This window comes from Nematolebias whitei, chromosome 9 (assembly GCF_014905685.2).
Source record: "Nematolebias whitei isolate Nwh7 chromosome 9, NemWhi1, whole genome shotgun sequence".
Taxonomy (NCBI): Eukaryota; Metazoa; Chordata; class Actinopteri; order Cyprinodontiformes; family Rivulidae; genus Nematolebias; species Nematolebias whitei.
This window is the reverse complement of record NC_056506.1, coordinates 12,959,719-12,982,986: the sequence shown is the minus strand read 5'-3', so window position 1 is coordinate 12,982,986 and position 23,268 is coordinate 12,959,719. Positions and strand designations below refer to the sequence as shown.

Genomic DNA, 23,268 nt, shown 5'->3' with positions numbered 1-23,268 from the left:
ATAGTAATGATCATAGAGAATTGTCTTTTCTACTTGATTAATTCAAGAAAGAAAGTCTCAGGATGGGTCAAACTGTATTTCTGGATGCAGATCAATGAAATAACAGTTTCTGTCCATCTGGTCAGATTTGACATCAGGTCAAGTTCACTACAGTGTACAGAAGCGTTTTGGGCCATGGGCTGTGAGCAACGCGTCCACCCCCAGCAGTGGTTTGTCTCGCGAGCTCAGAGAAAACCGTAGTTGACACTGAGCATTTTCTCGTGTCGCAAATAGGTCCACGGCTGCTTGCCAAATACCTGCCACGTCTGGGCCATCAGGTCTGGATGGAGAGGCCAGTCCCCGTGACGTGGGCCGCCCCTGGACATCACATCTGCCCCTTTGTTCAGAACACCGGAACTGTACACTGCTCTGATGGAGAGCAGATTTTGATGTGCCCAACACAGTAGTTTTTTCGCAGTGTGTAACATCGGAGCTGAGCGCACACCCCCCTGCCGGTTTATGTACGCAGCAGTAACCTTGTTGTCTGTGTGAATCAAAACGTGTTGATTCTGCAGCACAGGAGCAAAGTGTTGAATCACGTTCAGCACCATGCGACATTCCAAAAACATTTATGTGGGCTGATGTGTGATGGGGCCACATTGCCCCTACAGCTTGAGATAGGCATGTCCCCCCCCAACCTGACAGCGACGCATCTGTGAAGACTGACACGTGTGACGTGGGTCTGCTGACGGGGACTCCCTCCAACAGAACCAGGGTGTTTCCCCAGTGTCGGAGGTCTGCTCTCACGGAGGGAGGAACAGTGATCATCCATCTCTTTTGTTTTACTGGATCCACACACAGATGCGCAAACCACCTCTGGAGGCGTCTCATGTGTAATAAACCCAGCGGGACCACTGTGTGAGCCGATGACATCATTCCTAACAGCTTCATGATGGAAACAGCTGTTACCACTCTGCCAGGTCTTACGTGGCAGAGCTGGTCTTTCAGAGTGTCTATTCTCGTTTGTGATAAACGAGCCCTCATGGTGGTTGAGTTCAGCTCCACTCCCAGATAAACAATTGTCTGGGCCGGGAGAATCAAGCTTTTCTTCCAATTTATGGCGAAGCCCAGATTTAACAGGTGTGATGTCAGCGCATGGACCTGTCCCGCTACTTCTTGTCTGGAGCGTGACAGCAACAACTGGTTGACCAGGTAAAACAAAACTCTCATCCCTGCTCTGTGTAACGGTTGCAGGGCCGGCTCCACACACTTTGAGAACATACAAGGCGCAAGGGAATACCCGAACGGCAGCCTGTTGTACTGATACTTCACCCCTTGAAAGGAGAAACGCAGGAATTTTCTGTGTTTTGGGATGATTGGTATGTGAAAATAGGCATCTTTTAGGATGATGGAACAAACCAATCATTTCTCTGGATGTTGTCCAACAGCTGTCTGGTTGTCAACATGTGAAACGGTCTGTCCATGATCACCTTGTTGAGAACTCACAGATCCAAAATGGGTCTCGTTCCTCCGGTCCGTTTGGGAACCAGGAAGTAACGTCAGTAAAACCCTGTGTTTTCCTCTCAGTTGGGAACTCTGGAGATTACCTCTTTTGTCAGAAGTTCCTGGACTTCTACATTTAGGGATGAGATTTGGTCTGGTGATGACAGGACCGTCTCTAAAATTCCTCAGAACGAAGGGGGTCGGGTTGCAAACTGCAACGTGTAACCCTAGCTTAACACCCTGGCCATCCATTTGTGTGGCGAGCATGTTTTTAGCCACTCCGCGTAATGTTTGTGGAGTGGACGCGCGTTTAAGTGATGCGTCATGTTTTGTATGGATGTCATCCAGTCCACCACCTCGACCGCCATCATGTGTCACGGGAATGTTTTCCGCGTGACCCAAGGCGAGGCTTCCTCGAAAGGGCTTTGAATGCGCCCGTGTTCTGCATTCGGACCGCGGATCCACCTTCATATCTAGGTGAGCCGGTGTGTGTTGAGGGGAAGCATGTGGCAGCTGATGACGCCATGGGGCCGCACGTTTGATGCCACTGCGGTGAAACACGTGTCGCTTCTGCCGCGAGCGGTGTCCCGTACTGGTCCGCTTTGAGATCTAGCATCTATGCCGCCATGAGCGGGCGAGCACTGCGAAGCTATGAGCGCGACTTCATCTACGCTGTGCCGTTTGAGTGAAGGCTGCGAGCCCTGCGGGAGCACACGTTTTCTCTGGTGGGACGCGCGCCACTCTTGCTGGAAGCAAGGTTCGTCACTGGGTTCGCTCAGCTTTCTCACGCTTATGCTGCCGTGAGCGGCCGAGCGCTGAGACGCGGTGGATGAAGGCGGCACGCGTTTGCTTCGGTGCGGCGTGTGTCGCTCTCGCTGAGAGCGAGGTCCTCCACCGACCCGACCTGCGGTCCCACATTTATGCCGATGTGGGCCGGTGAACGCCGGGGAGCTGTGTGTGTACCATTATCAACGCAATGCCGTTTGGGTGAAGGCTGTTTGCGTCGTGCGAGTGACAGCGCTTGGGTGAGGATCGTGCAGCTCGGGTTGACAACGAGTTATTTCGTTTACCATTGTGTCGTGTGAGCGTCTTGTCATGTCTTGGAGCAACGGTGAGTTGAAAAAAACCCTTATTTAAGCACACCGGCTCGTTATGTGTGGAGGATGTGTGCGCAGCCGCTGTGAGTTCATCCGAGCTTACAGACTGGCTAAAAATAGAAACTTTGATCATTGAATGATGTTTTATTCAACATGTGTGTCATATTTACACACACCCTCCGCAGACCGTCATTTTGAATCTTTTCCCCCCATGAGCTCTGGGATTTGTTGGCCCAGGGCGCCGTCTGCTGGGGATCTCTGGGAAAAACGTTGGACACTCATTTGCCAGGATGAAGGGGGCCGGTCACTGATGGACGGGGCTGAAGCTCAGCGAGACGGCCGTGGAACATCTTGCCACTGGCTCATTTCGTGTGGAGGGTGTGAGAGGGAGCCACTGTCAGGTCGTCTGAGCTGACAGACAGGCTAAAAATAGACACTTTCATCATTAAATGATGTTTTACTCCAAACTCGTGTCACCTTCACACACATTCTCTGCCAAAACTGTCATTTGCTCTGCCATTTGTTGTCCTAGAGCGCCATCTGTTGGCGGTCTCAGGGAAACGCTGAAAACTCCGTCCTCTGGCTGCGATGCGGGCCGGCAGACAGCAAAGAGGCGCACCGGTTGGGGATGACGTCAGCTGCCCTACAGACGGAGCGTACGTCTCCTCCCACCTCTGAACGTGTATGCCAACAGCGTAACGTGTTGTTCGCTGCGGCTGTCTGGATCGCATGCTGGTGAGCTCAGTTGGAGATCGGTGTCACCGTCTGGGTTACGCTAACTGGAGGCGCGGGACGCTGGTCCACCTGGACATCTTGCTCCGAGATAAGCCTCTGTCAGGCTCGGCTCCAGGGGGCACTGAGGGAATTTCCACTCAGTGAAACCCCTGCTCTGGAGATGGGCGCGGACTGAAGAGAGACCGGCCCCCCAATCTACCAGGAAAGCTGGCTGTGGCCTTGTCCCGTAGGAAGTCCTGTTGGGAAACCGAGGCCAGATGGAATCAGGACGGTGAGCCAGAATGGAGCCTAGAAAAAACTTTCACGCCGGATCATCCGAACTGGCGGGAAAGGTGCGGGATGTAAAAAAGGGTCCCTTAATGTCAGCAGCCTCCTGGATTACACTGGTCAACCCCAGAGGGCGCCGTCGGCTGGGAGCGGTGTGATCGCCGATGCGAAACGAGGTGGGATGAGGTGAGCATTCGCTCAGCCCCCCTCCACCGACACTACGCTCTCCAGGAGGGAATGAGCAGCGGGGGGCTGCAGCTGAACGCCGCCTGTCCTGGAGGAACCATCCGATTCGCTCTGAGGGTCGGCGATAAGAGGAAAATTACAAGATGACGTTGTCCAGCGTGTAGCGACCTGTCACTGAGAAATACTCCTCGGCGCTTACCTTGAAACAAGACTGCTCGTCAGCTTCTCCTCGGGGAGGAGAACTCACCGGGACGACCGGAGGTCAACGTGACGGGCCAAGCATTCTTAACAAAGGTTGGTCATCTACGCAACTTTCCTTCTTCGTTCTTCTGACAGTGCCATTAGCTCGCTGAAGAAAAAATGGGAGCCAATCACCCGCTCTTAACATAATTTATACGGACCGGGTGGGGCCCACACAGCAGGTGGGCATGGACTAAATTTTTCAGTGTGATGCTTCGCATTACGGGATGAAATCCACTAAGTGACACCCTTAAAGGGCGAAGCCTATACAAAATAGAACTGGTAAATATTAAAATCAAGAAATATTGTATCTGGATTCTTTTAACATTTTATCTTCTCTCCAATCTGGCTTCAGGAAATAATAGCATGACTGATTAGCTGAAGGTTTTTTAATGATGTTGTTGAAGCATCAGATGCTAAGGATTATTGTGCTGCACTTTACTTAGACCTGTCCAAAGCCTCTGATACTGTACATCATGGCATCTTGTGCCACAAGTTCTCGGATATTGGTTTCTCAGATGACACTGTTGGTTGGTTCTCAAACTATCTCTCAGGTCAGAGGCAATGTGTTTGACACAAAGGTACTTCGTCCAGCTATTTAACAGTCACCCACGGCGTGCCACAAGGCTCAGTTTTAGGACCACTCTTTTTTACAATTTATATAAATAATGTAGGTCAAAACATTATAGTGGGGATGTTGTGCTGCTGACCTCAACTTGGGACGTCGTGGGTTGGTGGGCAGAGTACTTTGAAGACCTCCTCATTCCCACCAGCACATCTTCCACTGAGGAAGTGGAGCCTGGGGACTTTGGATCAAGCTCTCCAATCTCTGGTGCTGAGGTCACTGAGGTGGTTAAAAAGCTCTGCGGAGGCAGGGCCCCAGGGGTGAATGAGATTCATCCGGAGTTCCTTAAGGCTCTGGATGATGCGGTACTGTGTTGGCTTACACAACTCTGCAATATTGCGTGGACATTGGGAGCAGTTTCCCTGGATTGGCAGACTGGGGTCCCCCAAAAAGAGGGGCTTTAAAAGAAGGTTTTTTGTTTTTATTTCCCTGCCATTTAAAAAAAAACTAAGTTAATCTCTATAATGTTACTGCAGTCACAGTTTGTGGCTCTTTCCTGAGTTTAATTTGTTTTCTGAACTCGACACTTGATTTCACAACTCCAGACAACAGTACCACATTTTATACACTCATGGATAGCAGCTCAAATAATAAATTATGATTCAAATAGGTTATAAATAATTAATGGCTTACCTGTTCCATCTGCGTTTTAAAGTACCTTTATAGATTTGTGTATATTATCTACTTTCTTCTTCTTCTTCTTTCGGCTTGTCCCTCTTCAGGGGTCTCCACAACGAGTCATCCTCCTCCATCTTATTCTGTCCTCTGCATCCTCTGTCCTCACTCCAACTACCTTTACCTTTTTTTTTTCTCTGGCTCAAAATCAAAGTGGCTGCTTTTGTCTTTCCTCCTGCTTTGCTCTCTGTGTCTGAAGTGCCTGGTACACCTCTCCCGAACGTAAATTAAGATCATGGATCTGGTATCCTGAGCGTTCAACTTTATCGACAAGATTTTTTTCAACAAAACGACAAGGTCCTGGAGAACCTGCTTGTCCAACTGAGACGCATGCTGTGGGGTACGTCATGGACCTGTGGGGAGTGTGGCAGTTGATGTGCCTCTTAGTCCTGTCTCAGGATGATGCTGAAGATGTTTACATATTGGGATTTATGATAGCAGGGACTTTGTTTTTTGGCATCAGTGGGGCTCTGTTTTATTGACTATTGAAGAAGACATCGGTAGAAATTTCGGCCATGGCAAAGCTTCCGAGTCAGTGTGAAGGTTTGGTTCGTGCTGTGAGTACTCAAAATCAGCTGATTTACAAGCTAAACTGTAAGCTGGAGGCAATTTATGAGAATCACAGGCTACCTGCAGCTTCTGGGACTCATCAGCGCGGTGGGTTTGACCTTGAGGGAGACTCATAACATGGATCAGTGGAATGGATTCCCACAATTAGGTCATTTTGGAACCAGAACATCCAGATGGACTCAAGGTTGAAGAAGGGAAAAATATTTCTGCCTGAAGAAAATCAACAATCAAAGCTTATCTGAATCTGACTCCCCAATGGCCTCGGGGACTGGATGACTATCAAATTTCTTCTGGGTCATGGGTAATCAGGGACAAAAGCTTCATCTATCGTCTTTGACTTTGTTGTTTTCAACCAGTTTGACAAGACTGTCAACAAGGAAGAGGGCCAGCAATGGAGGAGGGGTGTACCAAAGAGACCATCTTATCACAAGCAGAACTGGTTTGTTCCACTTTGGAGTAAGGTGTTGGGGGAAGAATCAGTTGTGTTGTGTGTTTCCTTGACTGATGAAGCCTTCCAGATCGAAGGTGAAACGTTTCAGCACAAAAAAAGAAACTGTCCAGATGACCTGACTGAAAAATTTTGAATTTTATACCTGGATTATTGAGCATGGACTTTGTTGTTCATACGTAATCATGTTTTAATTGTGCTTGCTGGTAGAGTTTTTTTTATGTCTCATATCGTGTCCTGATAGACAAGATGTGAAAGATCTTTTTTGTAATACCTCATCTACCCTCATGTTTCTCCCCCTTTTCCTATCTAAAATTATTATTCTGATAAAAGATAAGAAAGGCCGCGCTTATTTATAGTAGCAGCTTCGTGAACTATGTCTATCTTCCGGATGACTGTACGTACATGTTCTCGTTGTATCTTGGTGCAATGTTAAAGCTTATTCTGATTCTGATTCTCCATGTCCTCTCTAACTGCATCCATATATTTTCCTCTTTGTCTTTTTCCTGGCAGCTGCATTTCTAACATCCTTCTACCAATAAACCCACTGTCCCTCCTCTGGACATGTCCAAAAAACTGTCCCTCCTCTGGACATGTCCAAACCATCTCAGTCTGGCCTCTCTAACTTTATCTCCCAGTTGTTCATCCTATGCTGTACCTCTGATGATCTCATTCCTAATCTTATCCATCCTTGTCACTCCAAAGGAGAACCTCAACATCTTCATTTCTGCCACTTCCAGTTCTTCCTCTTGTCTTTTTGTCCATGTCTCTGTCTCCAGATTATACAACAAAGCTGCTCTCACAACTGTCTTGTAAACTTTTTCTTTGACCTTTGCTAACACCCTTTTAACACAAATCACTCCTGAAGCTTTTCTTCATCTACTCCGTCCTGTCTGGACTCTCCTTTTCACCTCTTTACCACACTCCCCATTTTCCTGGACTGTTGACCCCAAGTACTTAAAGTCCTGCACCTTTGTGACCTCTGCTCCTTGTAGCCTCACTGTTCCACCTCCTCCCTCTCATTCACACACATGTACTCTGTCTTACTACAGCTGACTTTCATACCTCTTCTTTCAAGTGCATACCTGCATCTCTCTGAGTTCTCTTCCACTTTTTCCCCTGTTTTCATCATAGATAATAATGTCATCTGCAAACATTATAGTCCAAGTGTGTATTAGAAGCCTTGAAAAAAATTAACAAGAGTACCACATATGGCACATTATATGCCCGTCAACAAACTATTATACAGAAATTTATAACAATGATCCAGACAAGCACAGAACTTGTACAACTTTGGATCTTGATTTGTGACCTTGAACTTAGAGTTGAGGTGATGAAAAGTGTACGTAACACTCCATCTAGTGATGATGCATGTGTGAATGACGATTTGTTCAATTGTCTTGAAAGGATACAAAGTTAGAGAAAGTTTATGGACAGATGGACTGTCTATACCATCTCGTGTCTGCCTTCAAAGGGCGTATAAAAAAGTGAGCCAGATTTGCAACAGAATGTTCTACCTCTATGCGTTTTGTTACTTATTCCTTTATTGTTTCTGAACCCCTTTGAACAAGGCAGCAGCATTTCCTTGCATCTTTTTGTTCCAGGGACGCTAGACGATCAGTGTCAGTTTTTGGAATAAACCAACCAAAGCCCAGGATGAAGACTTGTCTACTCAGCGTGGAGTTTCTCCTTCTAGTGGCTCACTTGCTTGTGGTCAACGGACAGCTGGAACCACAAAGGCAAGCCCCCCAGGCTCCTCTCACTGCCACCCAGAAATCTGGACTTGTGGAGAGAGACGTGCAAGGTTCTGCAAGGCCCAACTTCACTGTGCCTCGCCGTCGCTTTCCCCCCATGTGCATCGGGCCCACAGAGATTCGAGACACGTTTAAGTACATCAACACTGTGGTGTCCTGCCTGGTGTTCATCATTGGCATCATCGGCAACTCTGCTCTCCTGAGGATCATCTATAAGAATAAGTGCATGAGGAACGGGCCTAACATACTCATCGGCAGTCTGGCCCTAGGTGACCTGCTGCACATCATCATCGGCATCCCCATTAATGTTTACAAGGTAAGGCAAGGGGAAGAGGGTGCTTTAATATAACACAAATCTCTGTATTTACTTGTGTAACATCACAGAAAGAATATACATTTATATTTTGTGCTCTGATAAATATTTTTACTATTGGACTCTAGGGTCCAAACCAGTTCTACCCCTGTAATCAAGGACAAACGCATGAATAACAAGCTGATGCCCCCCATCTCCGATGAAGAGTGAATGTTGGTAGTTTATAAGATGACTGTTTTTATGGACAGTAATTGAACAGGTAATGTGAGTAAACCTAAATGTTTTTGGTGTAAAATGTTCAAGTGGGTAAAGTTACACTGTGCAGAAGAACAGAGGGAGGGATTTTTGCTTGTCTGATAGAGCAGGGTGACAAATCCTGGAGAGTGGGGGGAGAAATTTTATCCACCAGGTGCAGTGATGGAGCCAGGGGTTGGCCAATGGTGACCTTGATCTATAGATTCATCTTCTGCCACCCTAAGGGCCACTCCCAATCATTTGAGGAAATTTTAGTTTTGAGCTATATAAAAACTGAAAGCTTAGCTTCATTACTACAACTGACTTTCATTCTTCTTCTTTCAAGTACACTTGAATGCATGAATAGAAGTGGCCGATTTACAGATATACATGGAAGTGACCATTTTGGATTTTGATGTTACAACCCGGGCAGCACGGTAGCTCAGTTGGTAGAGCTGCCACATGTCAGCAAGAAGGTCGCCGGATCGAATCCTGGCCGGGAGCCATTCTGGGTGGAGTTTGCATGTTCTCTCAGTGCTGCGTGGGTTTTCTCTGGGTACTCCAGTTTCCTCGCACAGACCAAGAACATGCATGCTAGACTGATTGGTATCTCTAAATTGTCCCTATGTGAGAGTGATAGAGTGAATGGTTGTCTCATTTGTCTCTGTGTCCCTGTGATGGACTGGAGACCTGTCCAGGTATTCCCAGCCTCTCGCATAGTGATGGCTGGACATGGGGACCAGTGACCCCCATGGCCCGATAAGAAAGAAGCGTGCAAACATAATGGATGGATGGCGCAGCCTATTTTTCAAAAGAAAACTTTCTTATACTTAGATGCAGCCACACACCAAAATGGAAGTCAGTACTTCACTTATTATATTATGGCAGCTGTGTCTGAGTGGTTAGAGCAGTCATCCTCCAATGCAAGAGCTGGGGGTTCGAATCCACCAGCAGTCACATGCCGAAGTGTCCCTGGACAAGACACTGAACCCCTCATTGCCTCTGATGTGTGTCCCATCAGTGTATGAATGGACTGTACTTATATATAATGCCTTTCTATCTTATTTCAAGACACTCAAAGCTCTTTACACTACAATCTGTGTCCTCATTTACCCATTCATACAGCACTCTACTAGATCACTACAAAGCTAATTGAACAAATTATTCTAAAGAGACTAATCAGTGCTTTAGATCACATTCATACACTGATGGGACACACATCAGAGGCTATGAGGGGTTCAGTGTCTTGCCCAGGGACACTTCGACATGTGACTGCTGGTGGATTCGAACCCCCAACTCTTGCACTGGAGGGTGAGTGCTCTAACCCCTCAGCCACAGCCGCCCCTAAATGAATGAGATCTAAAATTTTGATTAGTCTCTTTAGAATGATTTGTTCAATTAGCTTTGTATAGATCTAGTAGAGTGCTGAATGAATGGGTAAATGAGAAGACAGATTGTAGTGTAAAGAGCTTTGAGTATCTTGATAAGATGGAAAGGTGCTATATAAGTACAGTTTGACGTTATGCTCACAATGCTGATGGAGGGTATTTCCAATTCCTCCTCTTCACTCTGTGAAGGAGGCCAAAAAGAGGATCTTCTAAATGTTATACTCCACTGGATCTCCCCTCCTGTCTCTCTGAAAGCTGGTCTTATTTTTGTTTGAGAGGGAAACGAGACCGATTTGTGTATTTGGGTTAGCGTGTTAAAACAAACGGTCGCAGTTATACACTGCCGTGCTGACAGAACAGGAATGATGGTGTCAAGAAATACACAGGCACGTGATTTCAACTGACTAACCAAAAATATCCAAAAAGCCTCACGTTGTATGTTCATGAGTGTTTTGTTTGGTTGTGATGCTCACAGGTCAAAGTAGTGGTTTAAAAAGTAAAATAAATCACAGCTCTGAACGCTCACAAGAAACTCACACATATAGGATTCTTGTAGCTGTAGAAATAAATTGTGAAGAAATACTGTTTGTCTCATTCCGACCATGTTTTAACCCACTGACTGAGTCTTTCTGTTGCAATCTATGTGCAGCTCCTGGCGGAGGACTGGCCGTTTGGGGTAGTTCTGTGCAAGCTGGTGCCCTTTGTCCAGAAAGCTTCAGTGGGGATTACTGTGTTGAGTCTGTGTGCTTTGAGTATTGACAGGTATGCAGCTGCAACCCAAACACACTTCCTGAGCCATGGTAGCATCTTTTTACAAGTTCTGTGACTATAACTGACAAAGTGTGCTGAATTTACCACAAACTGTATACCAGTATGATCCAAGCTCTAAAGTTCCCTTACACAGGGATGATTGCTCCACTATGCTCTTCACAACCTTTTACAACACAGCTGGATTGCAGCAAATATGGCAAACCTCCTTCAGTATGAAGGTAACCATGGCACTGCTGCAGTTAAGCTCTAGAACAGGGGTGTCCAATTCTGGTCCTTTAGGGTCACTGTCCTGCAAGTTTTACTGGTCCCCCTGCTCCAACAAACCTGTTTTAATGGTTAAATCTTCATGTTCTACAGAAGCTTGAAGATCACCCATTGAATCAGATCAGGTATGTTGGAGCATAGAAATATCTAAACCAGGGCTATTCAACTGACGGTCCGTGGGCCACTTCAGGCCCACGGGTGACTTCAGTCTGACCCGCCAATGATTTTGTAAAAAAAGGGGGTTCTGTTTATTGCATGTATGATTCAATGCAACAAAATAAATAACTTCAATAGGTAATAGATCATTGTAATACTTGGTTTATAGACAGCACGATGGCTCAGTGGTTGGCACTGTTGCCTCACAGTAAGAAGGTCCTGGGTTCAATCCCCGGTTGGACCTGGGATCTTTCTGGGTGTGTTTGTATGTTCTTCTCGTGCTTGCTTGAGTTTTCTCCGGGTACTCCGGTTTCCTCCCACAGACCAAAAACATGCATGTTAGGCTGCCTTCAGGCCCAGACCTCCCTTGCTAAAGAGATCTGTGATCTCAATGGGATTTGTCTAGTTAAATAAAGATAAATAAGTAAATAAATAGAATGACTTTATTTGCTGGATGTCCAGCCCCTGAGCTGCTGGCTTTCAGCAACTGTGGCCCCCTGAGCACTTTAGTTGAATAACCCTGATCTAAACCATGCAAGATAGTGGTCCTCGAGGACTAGGATTGGCCACTCTTGCTCTAGACATTACCTAAATGCTCCCGCCTTGGGTACACGTCTTCAGGAGGTTGTTTTCATGGCCATTTCAGGATCTTTTGTGGCCTAGACATGAGGCCAAAGTGACCAATCCTTAACTGATGTTGCAGGCCTCACGTCATGGATAACCTACCACAACTCCCACCATGCCCCACCAGGACCACAATTCACTGTGCAACGATAAACCGTGCAGAAGTTGCTCAAATCTTGAGCAAATGAATTGTCCAATGTTTGATATACCCTATATTGCTCAACCTTTATGTAACCCCCACTCATGACCATGACTCCACCACACATTAATGCATTAGTGTGAATGTTAATAGCGCAGTCACACAACTGAGATCCTGTTTCTCTTTCTCTGAAGTTGTGCTCATTTCAGCTTCCTTTATGTAATTTCAGCTTTCTGGGTGTCTTTTTCTGCTACTTTTCTGCTAACGTCAAAAGTTTTGGGCTCTTTTTTTAACTTCTTTTTGCAGCATTTGTGCTCCTTCTGGCTTTCTTCTGCTAATATCAGCTTGTTTCTTCTACTTTTAGCTTCTTGCAGTTAATGTCAGCTTGTTTCTGCTACTTGCAGCTTTAGCTATTTCTGCGTTTTGCAGTTATTTTTCTGCTGTTTTCTCTTTTGTACTCCTTTCAGCTATCAGTGTATCTTCAATAAGCTTTAGCTTGTCCAGCAGCTTTTAGCGAAATCATTCTGCGACCCAGAAAGGAAGAAGAGGGTATAGATAATAGATGGATGGGTGAATTCTGCACTGATTGGTTTTCCAGGTATCGGGCGGTGGCCTCATGGAGTCGGATCAAAGGAATAGGCCTTCCAAAATGGATGGCTATTGAGATAGTGCTTATCTGGATCTTATCCATCGTCCTTGCTGTGCCAGAAGCAATAGCCTTCGACATGATCTCCATGGACTACAAAGGAGAACACTTGAGGATCTGCCTGCTGCATCCCAAGCAGACGACACACTTCATGAGGGTGAGCTGAGGCAGACCTCCTCTATGAGGAGGAGGCCTTTCACAGTTCACAGGAAACCAGTGTGTGTTGATTCAGTTGTTGAGACGCAGAAAGACAGCGCAGATGTGCATGCTGTGTGTGGATATGAAAGCATTCTTTACATAAAAGTGCTTCAACTGTGACCAGCTCAAGAAAGCAATGCCAAATATGAATCACGAATGGTGAGAAGGCTCCGTGTGGTTGGAGGTGAATTTATAAATGCAACCTCTCTCATGAACAGCTTCAGTGAAAGATTGATCTAAAGATTAAAACAAAGTGAGAAACACCCTTAACTTCAGGTCAAAGTGTAAATCTGCCTCTTCTGCTCCCACCAGATCTTTGTGTTATTCTCTCCTCTTTATCCAGTTTTATAAATCAGCGAAGGACTGGTGGCTGTTCGGTGCTTATTTTTGCCTGCCACTGGCCTGCACGGCTGTTTTCTACACCCTGATGACCTGTGAGATGCTGAGGAAGAAGAACGGTGTGCAGATTGCCCTCAGTGACCACCTCAAACAGGTCAGAGGGCTCAAACTCATTCTCCGTGGTTACTTCTCATAGCGGACTAAAGTCAATGCTAATTTGCTGTTTTAACGCTTTACGTGGTTAAAAGAAAGAAAATGTTTTTAAGTCTTTTTGCACATTTACAACAAAGTTTAATCCAAACTGTAACAGTAAAGCTGTTTAAGCACAGACAATAAATTAGAATTAGAGACTGAAAATTTTAAAGAACTTGAGATTTATGGAAAACAATACTGCAAAGCTCCTCGGAGACTAAAAATGTCACCACAGTTGTTTCAGAGCCAGATGCTGATGATTTGTGTGTTTTTTTGTTCACGTTCAGCGCAGGGAGGTGGCGAAGACGGTGTTTTGTCTGGTTCTGGTCTTTGCTCTGTGCTGGCTGCCTCTCCACCTCAGCCGAATTCTGAAACTCACCATCTACGATGAAAAAGATCCGAACCGCTGCGAGCTGCTCAGGTACGGCAGCACATACTTCAGCTTCATGAGATAAACATAACTTGGAACATATTTGTGTGTCTTGTGACTGTTTCAGCTTTTTCTTGGTGCTGGACTACATCGGCATCAACATGGCCTCCATCAACTCCTGCATCAACCCCATCGCACTCTATATGGTCAGCAAGCGCTTCAAGAGCTGCTTCAGGGTGAGATCCGTCTTTCTCACAGCTAGCATATTTTTAAGTGGGATTTTAAGCAGTAGTAAATATCTTATCTGCTGTAGACAGCAACCAAAAAGTTGTTAGTTTAGAGCATATGTGTCAAACTCAAGGCCCGGGGCCAAATGTGGCCCTCGCTGACATCTTATCTGGCCCCCAAGATGATATGTGAAACATAAAATACTTCAGTAATCTTTTATTATGATGTTGAAAACACAACAGAGAACATCAAATGAGTCCAATCAAGCTCTTGTTGAGGAACCTGTGACTAAGAAAAGATGTTGGGTATCTGATTTGAGTTCATGTAGATTCTGAAAATGACCCTTAGTTTGAAAAAGGTTTTAAGTTTTGCCCCCTTTTGTAAGTGAGTTTGACACCTTGTCAAGACCAGGGGTGCCCAATATGTCAATCTTGATCTACCGATCCATCTCAAAGGTATTCTGGGCAGATGGCATGACATTAAAAAATCAACGTCAGCCGATCATCCATCTATGAGATTTGTCTCTTGATTGACAGACAGGGCAGCCACGAGGCCCCATTTACACGACGCGAAACGTTCGGCCGTTCATTTGCAGACAACAGCCTCATTCTCTCTGAAACCAAAGGTTTATGAATCCAGGCCTCTGAGGGAGATTTTAGGGCAGGGGTCGGGAACCTATGGCTCGCGTGCCAACTGTGGCTCTTTTGATGGCTGCATCTGGCTTGCAGACAAATCTTTAATAAAAAAAATAATAATGATGAAAATGTAAAAGATGGTTGCGGGTGGCTGGAGCCAATCGGATAATGCGTAACGTACATGGGTGACGTGGTCAGGAAGTAAATTTCCTTCATAGCAGCTAGCTAGCTAGTTACGTAAACATGTCGACGAAGATGGCTAAAAGAAAACGAGATGAGGAGTATCGTACTTTTCATCAGGAATGGACAGAGGAATTCACTTTTGTGGAGAAAGCAAGTTCTGAAGTGTGTCTAATATGCTATGATAAAATTGCATCAATGAAATGTTCAAATATAAAGCAATATAAAGCGGCACTTCGACACACACCATGCTACATTTGCATCAAAATATCTTGTGGGGTACAGCAGAAAGAAAGCATGTGAAGAGCTACTGTGCAGAGTGCAAACTAGTCAGCAGCAACTCCGTGTTTGGACCCAACAAGGTGACTGTAATTCGGCTAGTTTTGCTGGTGTTTTAGCATTTGTGAGAAACAGAAAGCCATTCACAGATGGTGAGTATGCCAAAACATTCATGCTTGATGTTGCCAGTGAACTTTTTGACGACTTTTCAGATAAAGACAAGATAGTTAAACGAATAAAAGACATGCCTCTGTCGGCAAGAACTGTTCATGATCATACCATCATGATGGCAAAACAGCATAACAATGTTATTTAAAATAATTCAGAGGCTTATTGCACTTTAAAAGTGTTGGTCTTACATAAAATGCACACATTTACTTGTATTTGGTAAAAAAATATATATATTGTATGGCTCTTACAGAATTACATTTTAAAATATGTGGCGTTTATGGCTCTCTCAGCCAAAAAGGTTTCCTACCCCTGTTTTAGGGGGACCCCCCATGGAGGTGTGAAATGCTCCAAGTGTGAAGTCACACATGAACACTACAGGTGGCTGCAGTCTAAAGCCCTCAGTATACTCCCACGTACATCCGTCTGCGTGGAGGTACGTGAAGGTTGAGACTTCATACTCGAGCGTTCACCCTGAGCAGCTGCAGAGCAGCTTCACAGACAAGGGGCGTTTACGTTCGGGACAAATTGAGTTTGCCGACTGGTCATTTGCTGACACGCCTACTGGATTGATTGATAGGTTAAAAAAAAAAACCAAGAGCTGGCAGCCTCAGCCGCAGAGGTGTTCTGTGTTTATATGTTGTTAATAAAAAATTCTAAAAAAAAATAAAAAACAGGGAGCGCTGGTCCTGCAGCCCACACATCAGATCAGCCCAAAAGGAAATCTCCAGACCCTCCTGCAGCCATGCTGGGGCTGATTTTAATTCGCTCGTGACAAATTCCTTCATTTCTCACCATTTCAGTCATGGCATCAACGGAGGAGGAAGAGATCACTTGCCTTTTGGAAAAAAAAAAAAAAAAAAAAAGAAAAGGCCAGATCAGGGATGAAGAAGGAATTTAATTTATTGGTGTCACAAACAAAACAGTCAGTCGCCGGGCAGTTTATTGTGCGACAACACGTACGCAGCCGTAAAAATTGATCTTTGCATGGACATAACCCTGCAGACATACGCATATACTTCTGCGGACGTACGCTCGTACCTCCGCGTATGGATGTACGTGGGAGTATACTGGGGGCTTAAAGTTGTTCTGCACTAACAACAGTTATAATTATGGTGGAGCTTTAGGGCCACGCTAAGAAAAAAAAACATTAGCTATGCTTACATGCGCAAAATTTTTTGACTGGGTTGAAATGTTTTCAGATTAAATGTATCGTTTACATGGGCACAATCTGTTCAAGATGAGTGTTTACATGCAACGGGCTTTTATTCTGAACAGAAGTACTGACGTGCAGAGTGGTAAACTCTCCTTAAAAAAAAACACAGAAGAAGAAGTTATACTTCCGGGATGAACGTAAACAAACCTGAATGCCCAAAATGGACCAGCGACAGGTTTTAATGACGGCAGAGACGTTACTGCACTCCCTGACTGAGCTACAGGTAATACAGATCATTTTGAGATCTTTCAAAGTTTCTAGTAGAAATATTGTGTCGCTCACTGACCAGTTTTGTTTCCCCGACATGATAATATTATTAGTATCTAGCCAGGCGGAAATACATGAGGTAGACATAGGTCACACATGCACAGTCAGGTCCGTTTTCCACGACTGTAAAAAAAAAAGAACAGATTGTTTACATGCACACCATTCAGATTATTAATTGACATAAACCCCTCGTCTCATTCTGATTACAAATCCATTCGGATCGAGTTGAATCAACAAAAAATAATCCGAATGGGGCATTTACGTGACACATTTTTATTCTGAATGGCCGTTTAATACGATTACTTATGTCCATGTGAACATAGCTATTGCCACGCTAAGAAAAAGAAAATTAAGCCATAAAATTACAAGAATAAAGTCAAATAAAGTCTAAGTATTATGAGAATAAAATAATTTGAGACTTTTTGTAGCTCTTGGTTTTTTTTGTTTGTTTTTTCCTCGAGTCAGATCCATGATGTGACCTGCCATTCAATCCAGTACGTGTGTCAGCAAATGACCAATCTGAAGCTAAATGATTTAGAAATCAAGGGTTGCATTGTGAGTGCTATGGACAGCCTCCAATGCAAGTCACTGTGTTTATGAAGCAGTCCGCAATCCCTTTTGGGTCACCGTTTGTGAAATATGCCTCCATCCACATTAAGTGACAACTAAATCCGTCAATGTAGCCATTAATTGCAATGCCATACAGCTTCAGTTTATCATAAGAATGCTCAACATTTTTCATTTTACCACAGTTAAAATGCGGTAAACATTGCTTTATCATGTCTGAGTTCAGATAATATTACAACTTTATTCTGGTAAAAAATATTATGAGTTTTTCTCATAATACTACTGACTTTATTATCATATGGGTATATCATATGGGGTATTTCCTAATAACATGAAAATAGCCAAGGTCATACCATTATATAAGAGTGGAGAGAAACGTGTGTTTAATAATTACAGGCCAATATCGTTGTTGCCACAGTTTTCGAAGATTTTAGAGAAATTATTTGTCACTAGATTAGATGAATTTATCAATAAGCAAAATATATTAAGTAATAGTCAATATGGGTTTAGACCTAAAAATTCTACGTCAGTGGCACTCATGGATTTAATGGAACAGATAACGACTGCTGTGGATCAAAAAAAATATTGTATTAGTATTTATGTTGATCTAAAGAAAGCATTTGATACTATTGATCACAATATTCTTCTAAAAAAACTAAATAAATATGGTATTAGAGGGCATGCATTGCAGTGGGTATCTAGTTATCTAGAAAAAAGGAAACAATTTGTTCAAATAAATGATGTAAAATCTGAATTCTGTAATATTACATGTGGAGTGCCTCAAGGCTCTATACTTGGACCTAAGCTATTTATTTTATATGTGAATGACCTGGTAAATGTGTCTGGATTTTTTAAATGTATTTTGTTTGCAGATGATACTACTTTTCTTTGTGTGGGTGAAAATGTTGTGCAAATGCTGAAGATGGCACAAACAGAATTTGTGAAAATACAAAATTGGTTTCAACTTAACAAATTATCTTTAAATATAGATAAAACAAATTATATGATTTTTAGTAATAACAAGTAAGTGCTTGATACTCCATTTAGAGTCCATGGAATTGAAATTAATAGAGTCAATGAGGTGAAATTTCTGGGTGTCATCATTGATGAAAAACTAACATGGAGATCTCACGTAAAAAACTTAAGAACTAAAATAGCTAAATCGATTGCAGTAATGTACAAAGTCAGAGAGTTATTCAATGATAAAGCAATGTTTCTATTGTATAATGCCATTATTGTTCCACATTTAATTTACTGTATTGAAGTCTGGGGTAAAGCATGTAAAACAATTACAAATCCAATTTTTATTTTACAGAAAAGAGCCATAAGAATTATTACCAGAAAAGATTATAACCATCCGTCAAACATATTGTTTCATCAGCTAAAGATATTATAATTTTATGACTTGGTTGATTACAATATCTTACTGTTTATGTATGGGGCCAACAAAAACATACTACCTACTAACATTCAAGGGAAATTTGTTAAAAGAGAAAGTAATTATTATCTTAAGGGGATGGAGATGTTTGTGAAGCCGTGGTGTCGCACCAGTCTGAAGATGCGATCCACTAGATCTCAGGGTATTAGATTGTGGAATGATCTGGAGGTTGATATTAAAAATGCCAAAACTATGTACATATTCAAGAGGATGATAAAAATTTGTTTTTTTTTTAAATATTAAGTATAATGTGAGTTCATAAAAATTGTTTACAGTTGATCTTATATTTTAGCTAAGTTTTTATTTTATTTATTTTTTTTATTTTTTATTAATTCATCTTGCTTTTGTATAGTAATTTTGTTTGGAATATATTTTGGGGACAAGGGGCAGATATTATAAGAATTCATTCTTCTTCCGCTGCCTTTCATTTTATTTCTGTGATTGTATATCTTTTTTCTTTTCTTTAAATTGTATTATATTTGTTGTTTGGATGAAATGAAATTAATAAATAAAACATACATATATACATACATATGACTTTATTCTCGTAATATTATGACTTTATTGTCGTTAGGGCTTTAACAGACTACTCGAGTAATTGACAGGTCGATTCCTAAGACATCTATCGAGTTTTAAATTTTCACATCGAGTATTAGCAGTGACGTCATTGCGTCACGTGTCATGTGATTCACACCGGGCTCCTAGTAGAAGCTACCAAATGGATTCCTCCCAGCAGATGGACTGAGTGGAGCAGACCCAGTCTTGGCAAACAGGTAGAAATGCATCAGTAGTATGGAAATATTTCACTAAAGATGAATTTTCCGGTTCATCTATCATAAGGAAACAGAAAATGAATCAACTTCCTGACTGTTTGGAGCTCGTTGCGAACCGGTGTTATACCATTTTCTGTGACCATTGTATATTGTGACCGTAGGGGGCGGTGTTGCATGCACTGTTGCAGGTCACAGAATATGGTGTAACACCGGGTCCAATGACCAAACCAGAACCAGCTTCTCTGTCCTTGTTTCACAAACAAAAAGCAAAAAAATAGTAATCTCTAAACCTATTTAAAAAAAAACTATAAACATATTAATCTCTTAAACTAAACCTAATGCACAGCACAGCTGTCGGTGGTGTATGGTGGTCGTCCGCCCCACTGTTTTTAGTTTCGTTTTTGACGTGCTGCACGTTTCTTCACTTTTGCTGCTCAGTAATAATAACTAATAGTTTTGGTTTTCCTGCGACTTATTTGCAGTATGATAAATGGTAGGGGCATAATATATGCTCCCAATGTTTTGTTGGTCTTTTATTTTGTAAATAATAAATTATGTTTTTTTGCAGTTTTATTTTTTATTTATTTTTTCATCTTGAGATCCTATGACGTCATAAACTACTCGAGTTCTACTCGAGTTTTATTATGTTAATGTCGAGTTTAAAAATTATGTAGTTGTTCAACCCCTAATTGTCATACAACTTTACATATTGAACATTATTATTGATATTGTTTATTACATATTGAACGTTGTTATTATTATTATTGATATTGTTTATCTTATTTATTATATATTGTGTTGTTTATTAACATTTAGGAACTTTTGTTTGAAATCTTTAAATCTTTTAATCTTTTTATCTGTTGCTGCTGTTGATACACTGGAATTTCCCATCCGTGGGACAATAAAGGCTGTTTCTATTCTATTCTATTCTATTCTATTCTATTCTATTCTAACTTTATTCTTGTAAAACTAGGACTTTATTCTCATAATTTTATAGCTTTTAGTTATATTTTCTTAGCGTGGCCCTAAAACTCCGTTGTATATAATAAATGGAAGAAAGCAGAGTGTTTTTGTGCTGCTCACCGTTTTTCAGCATGTACAAGCAAAAATAATAAAATCCAGGGTCCAAAGAGACGTTAGTGTGTTCACCAATTTGGACAACTGCCATGCAGATGCTGCATGCACAATGAATGCAGCTGAGCCATGCATCAGGGTTGCCAGATAAATTTTAAATGTCTTATTTGCCCCCTCATTTTCTGTGAGCATGTTCAACAAACACAACACACACCTTATCTTAGAACATCTTTACTCAGCAGCACATATGACAGTTTAGGTAAAAATACTATCATTTTAAAACCACAGTACTTTAGTTCATAATTACTTATCTGGCAACCCGACTGACATGGAAACCAGCGTTTTCGTGTAAACCCACTAATTTTTTGTTTATTACTCCCAATAAACATTGATAAAACACAATGTTTCCAGAGGTTGTTCTGTGTAAATGGAGCTTTATAGCAGGTTGATCACTTTGACCAGGTCATTTTAAAAGGAGCTCCATGATGAAGAAGTCTGGACACCTCTGGTCAAGACGTTAGCAGGTAGTAGTTTATTTAAAGCAACTCAAATCTTAAATATTTCACGACAGTTCACACTGTTCTGTTAGCTTTTTAACATTTTTACATGAGGTGAGTGTTTATGCAGCCATCTATGGCTACGTGCACTGAAGGCAGTGCAGGAACACAGTTAATGGTCTGTTGTTAGACGTTCCATGTGGGAAACTTGTTGCAAAACAGACTGTGTAGATGTAGAAATGTTTTTCTTGCTCTCTGATGCAAGCATCATGCCCCCCGACACTGAGGGGTTTGAATAATGGTTGTTTGTAGTTTTCAAGATGAGGAATTGAACAGGGGTTGGAAGTCAATTTTAATGTTTTTGGTGTAAGATATTCAAGCGTGTAGGAGTTGAGCCTGTACACTGAGGAAAACAGAGGGAGGATTTTTATTTCCTGACGGGTCCTGGTCACTGATGGTGCGAGGAGCCTGGAAATTCTTCTCATGTCACTACAGTAAATGGACTGTACTTATATTTTTCTATCTTATCAAGATACTCAGTGCTCTTTACAACACAATCTGTGTCCTCATTTACCCATTCATACAGCACTCTACTAGATCTATACAAAGATTAATCAGAGCTTTAGATCACGTTCATACACTGATGGGACACACGTTAGAGGTAATGAGGGGTTCAGTGTCTTGCCCAGGGACACTTCAACATGTGACTGCTGGTGGAATTGAATCCCCAATTCTTGATTTGGAGGACAACTGCTCTAACCACTCAGCCACAGTGCAGTGTTGATCAATTTAAATGTTTTCATTGTTTCTCCTCTTTAAGTTCAGCCCAGCACTTTCTCTGAACACTGTTCATTCAATTTGTTTCCAGTCCTGCCTGTGCTGCTGGTGTCTTCCTGCAGAGATGCTACTGGACGAAAAGCAGTCGTGTCTGAAACTTAAAGTCACGGATCAAGCCTCTGAGCAGAGTAACTCCCGGTCCACCAACAAGTCTGTCACAGCCTGATGAGGCAGCTGGAGGTGAGACAGAAGGAGCTCCAAGAACCACACAAAATTAAAAAAGAGAAGACGCTGACAATAACTAAAATGTATATAAAGTGATGTATGAATGAGTGAACATGATGCCATTCGCTTCTTATCTATGGTGTCAGATAAGCTTCAGAGGCCCTCAAGAGCTGCAACTGTGGCTGAGTAGAGTGAAGTTAATCAGTAAACTGGTCTAAATAACAAGGAATGTGAAAGATGTTGAGAGTGGATGTAAAACCACAGATCGGCTCTCAGCCTGGATGGAGAATGAAACTCAGCCCGCCCCAAACTTAACAGCACATAATGACATGAAGCCACAAAACACTCACTGTCCTCTGTCACGGTTTGAAAAACGCCCTGTTCTTTTGATTGAGCTTGAAACTTGACTAGAAACCAAGACAACAACAGAGCTGTTATTACTGGTTTTATTTTTCTGCATCTATTCCATTTTTCTTCTTCTCCTCAACATCAAACATTAAATATGGGATAACATATTTAATAACTGAGAGGAGAAGGTAAATGTTAACAAAGAGAGAAGAATCTGAAGCCAAGCTAAGATTGTTCTTTCTCTCTGGGCTTATTAATATGGGCATTTTGCCATATTTTGACACACAGTGAGTAATTTATTGTTTTTGTTAGACTCATCTGGGCAGAGCTTTGCTTTAAATAAGCAGGGGAAAAAATGATTTTGTTTAAAAACTATCTGGAGTGGTGCAGATGGGGTCTGAATTGACTCGTAAAAATTTAACAATATTTCTAAAAATGTAAAAACCTTTAAAACAATTTTCCAGTGAAGACGTCTAAATGTCTAAACATGACATCAAACCATGTTTCTTCACACCATCCATCAGTGTCCCAATTTATTTTTGTTTGTTTTAGACTGAGCAAAGTACAAGTACAGTAGTCCCTCGCTACTTTGCAGTTTGTTTATCGCCGACTTGCTCTATCACATTTTTTCAATATAAGATTGCACATGACACACAATTGGCTGACTGATGGATGAGCCGCACAATCGGCATGGAATTTTTATTTAAAATAAATTATTCTAAATTATTTACCACCAGATGCACATTTGTGCAGCCCAGACCTACAGAAAAAGCTTACTCCTGCACCTTTGTGTAGTCCACACTGCAGGATAAACTTCCTGCTGCAGCTGATCAGCTGATCTCCATGCATGATCAGCTGTTCAGCGTGCAGAGCGGTGAAGTGG

The 23,268-nt window shown here is 42.6% G+C and overlaps 1 protein-coding gene across 1 annotated transcript; it reads left to right on the top strand.

Moving 5' to 3' along the window:
- Positions 1-7,969: 7,969 nt before the first annotated feature.
- Positions 7,970-22,293, top strand: ednrba (endothelin receptor Ba). The gene is made up of 7 exons (XM_037681470.1): positions 7,970-8,395; positions 10,664-10,776; positions 12,567-12,771; positions 13,156-13,305; positions 13,631-13,764; positions 13,841-13,949; positions 21,904-22,293. The coding sequence occupies exons 1-7, from the start codon at positions 7,982-7,984 to the stop codon at positions 22,036-22,038; spliced, it is 1,260 nt and encodes a 419-aa protein (XP_037537398.1). The 5' UTR covers positions 7,970-7,981; the 3' UTR covers positions 22,039-22,293.
- The last annotated feature ends 975 nt before the right edge of the window (positions 22,294-23,268 follow it).

Excerpts from the sequence above, each read along its gene's own strand:
- ednrba (XM_037681470.1), top strand. The coding sequence starts at position 7,982 with ATGAAGACTTGTCTACTCAGCGTGGAGTTTCTCCTTCTAGTGGCTCAC. Across the intron at positions 13,306-13,630 it reads TCAGTGACCACCTCAAACAG|CGCAGGGAGGTGGCGAAGAC; the intron begins GTCAGAGGGCTC and ends GTTCACGTTCAG. Across the intron at positions 13,950-21,903 it reads GCTTCAAGAGCTGCTTCAGG|TCCTGCCTGTGCTGCTGGTG; the intron begins GTGAGATCCGTC and ends ATTTGTTTCCAG.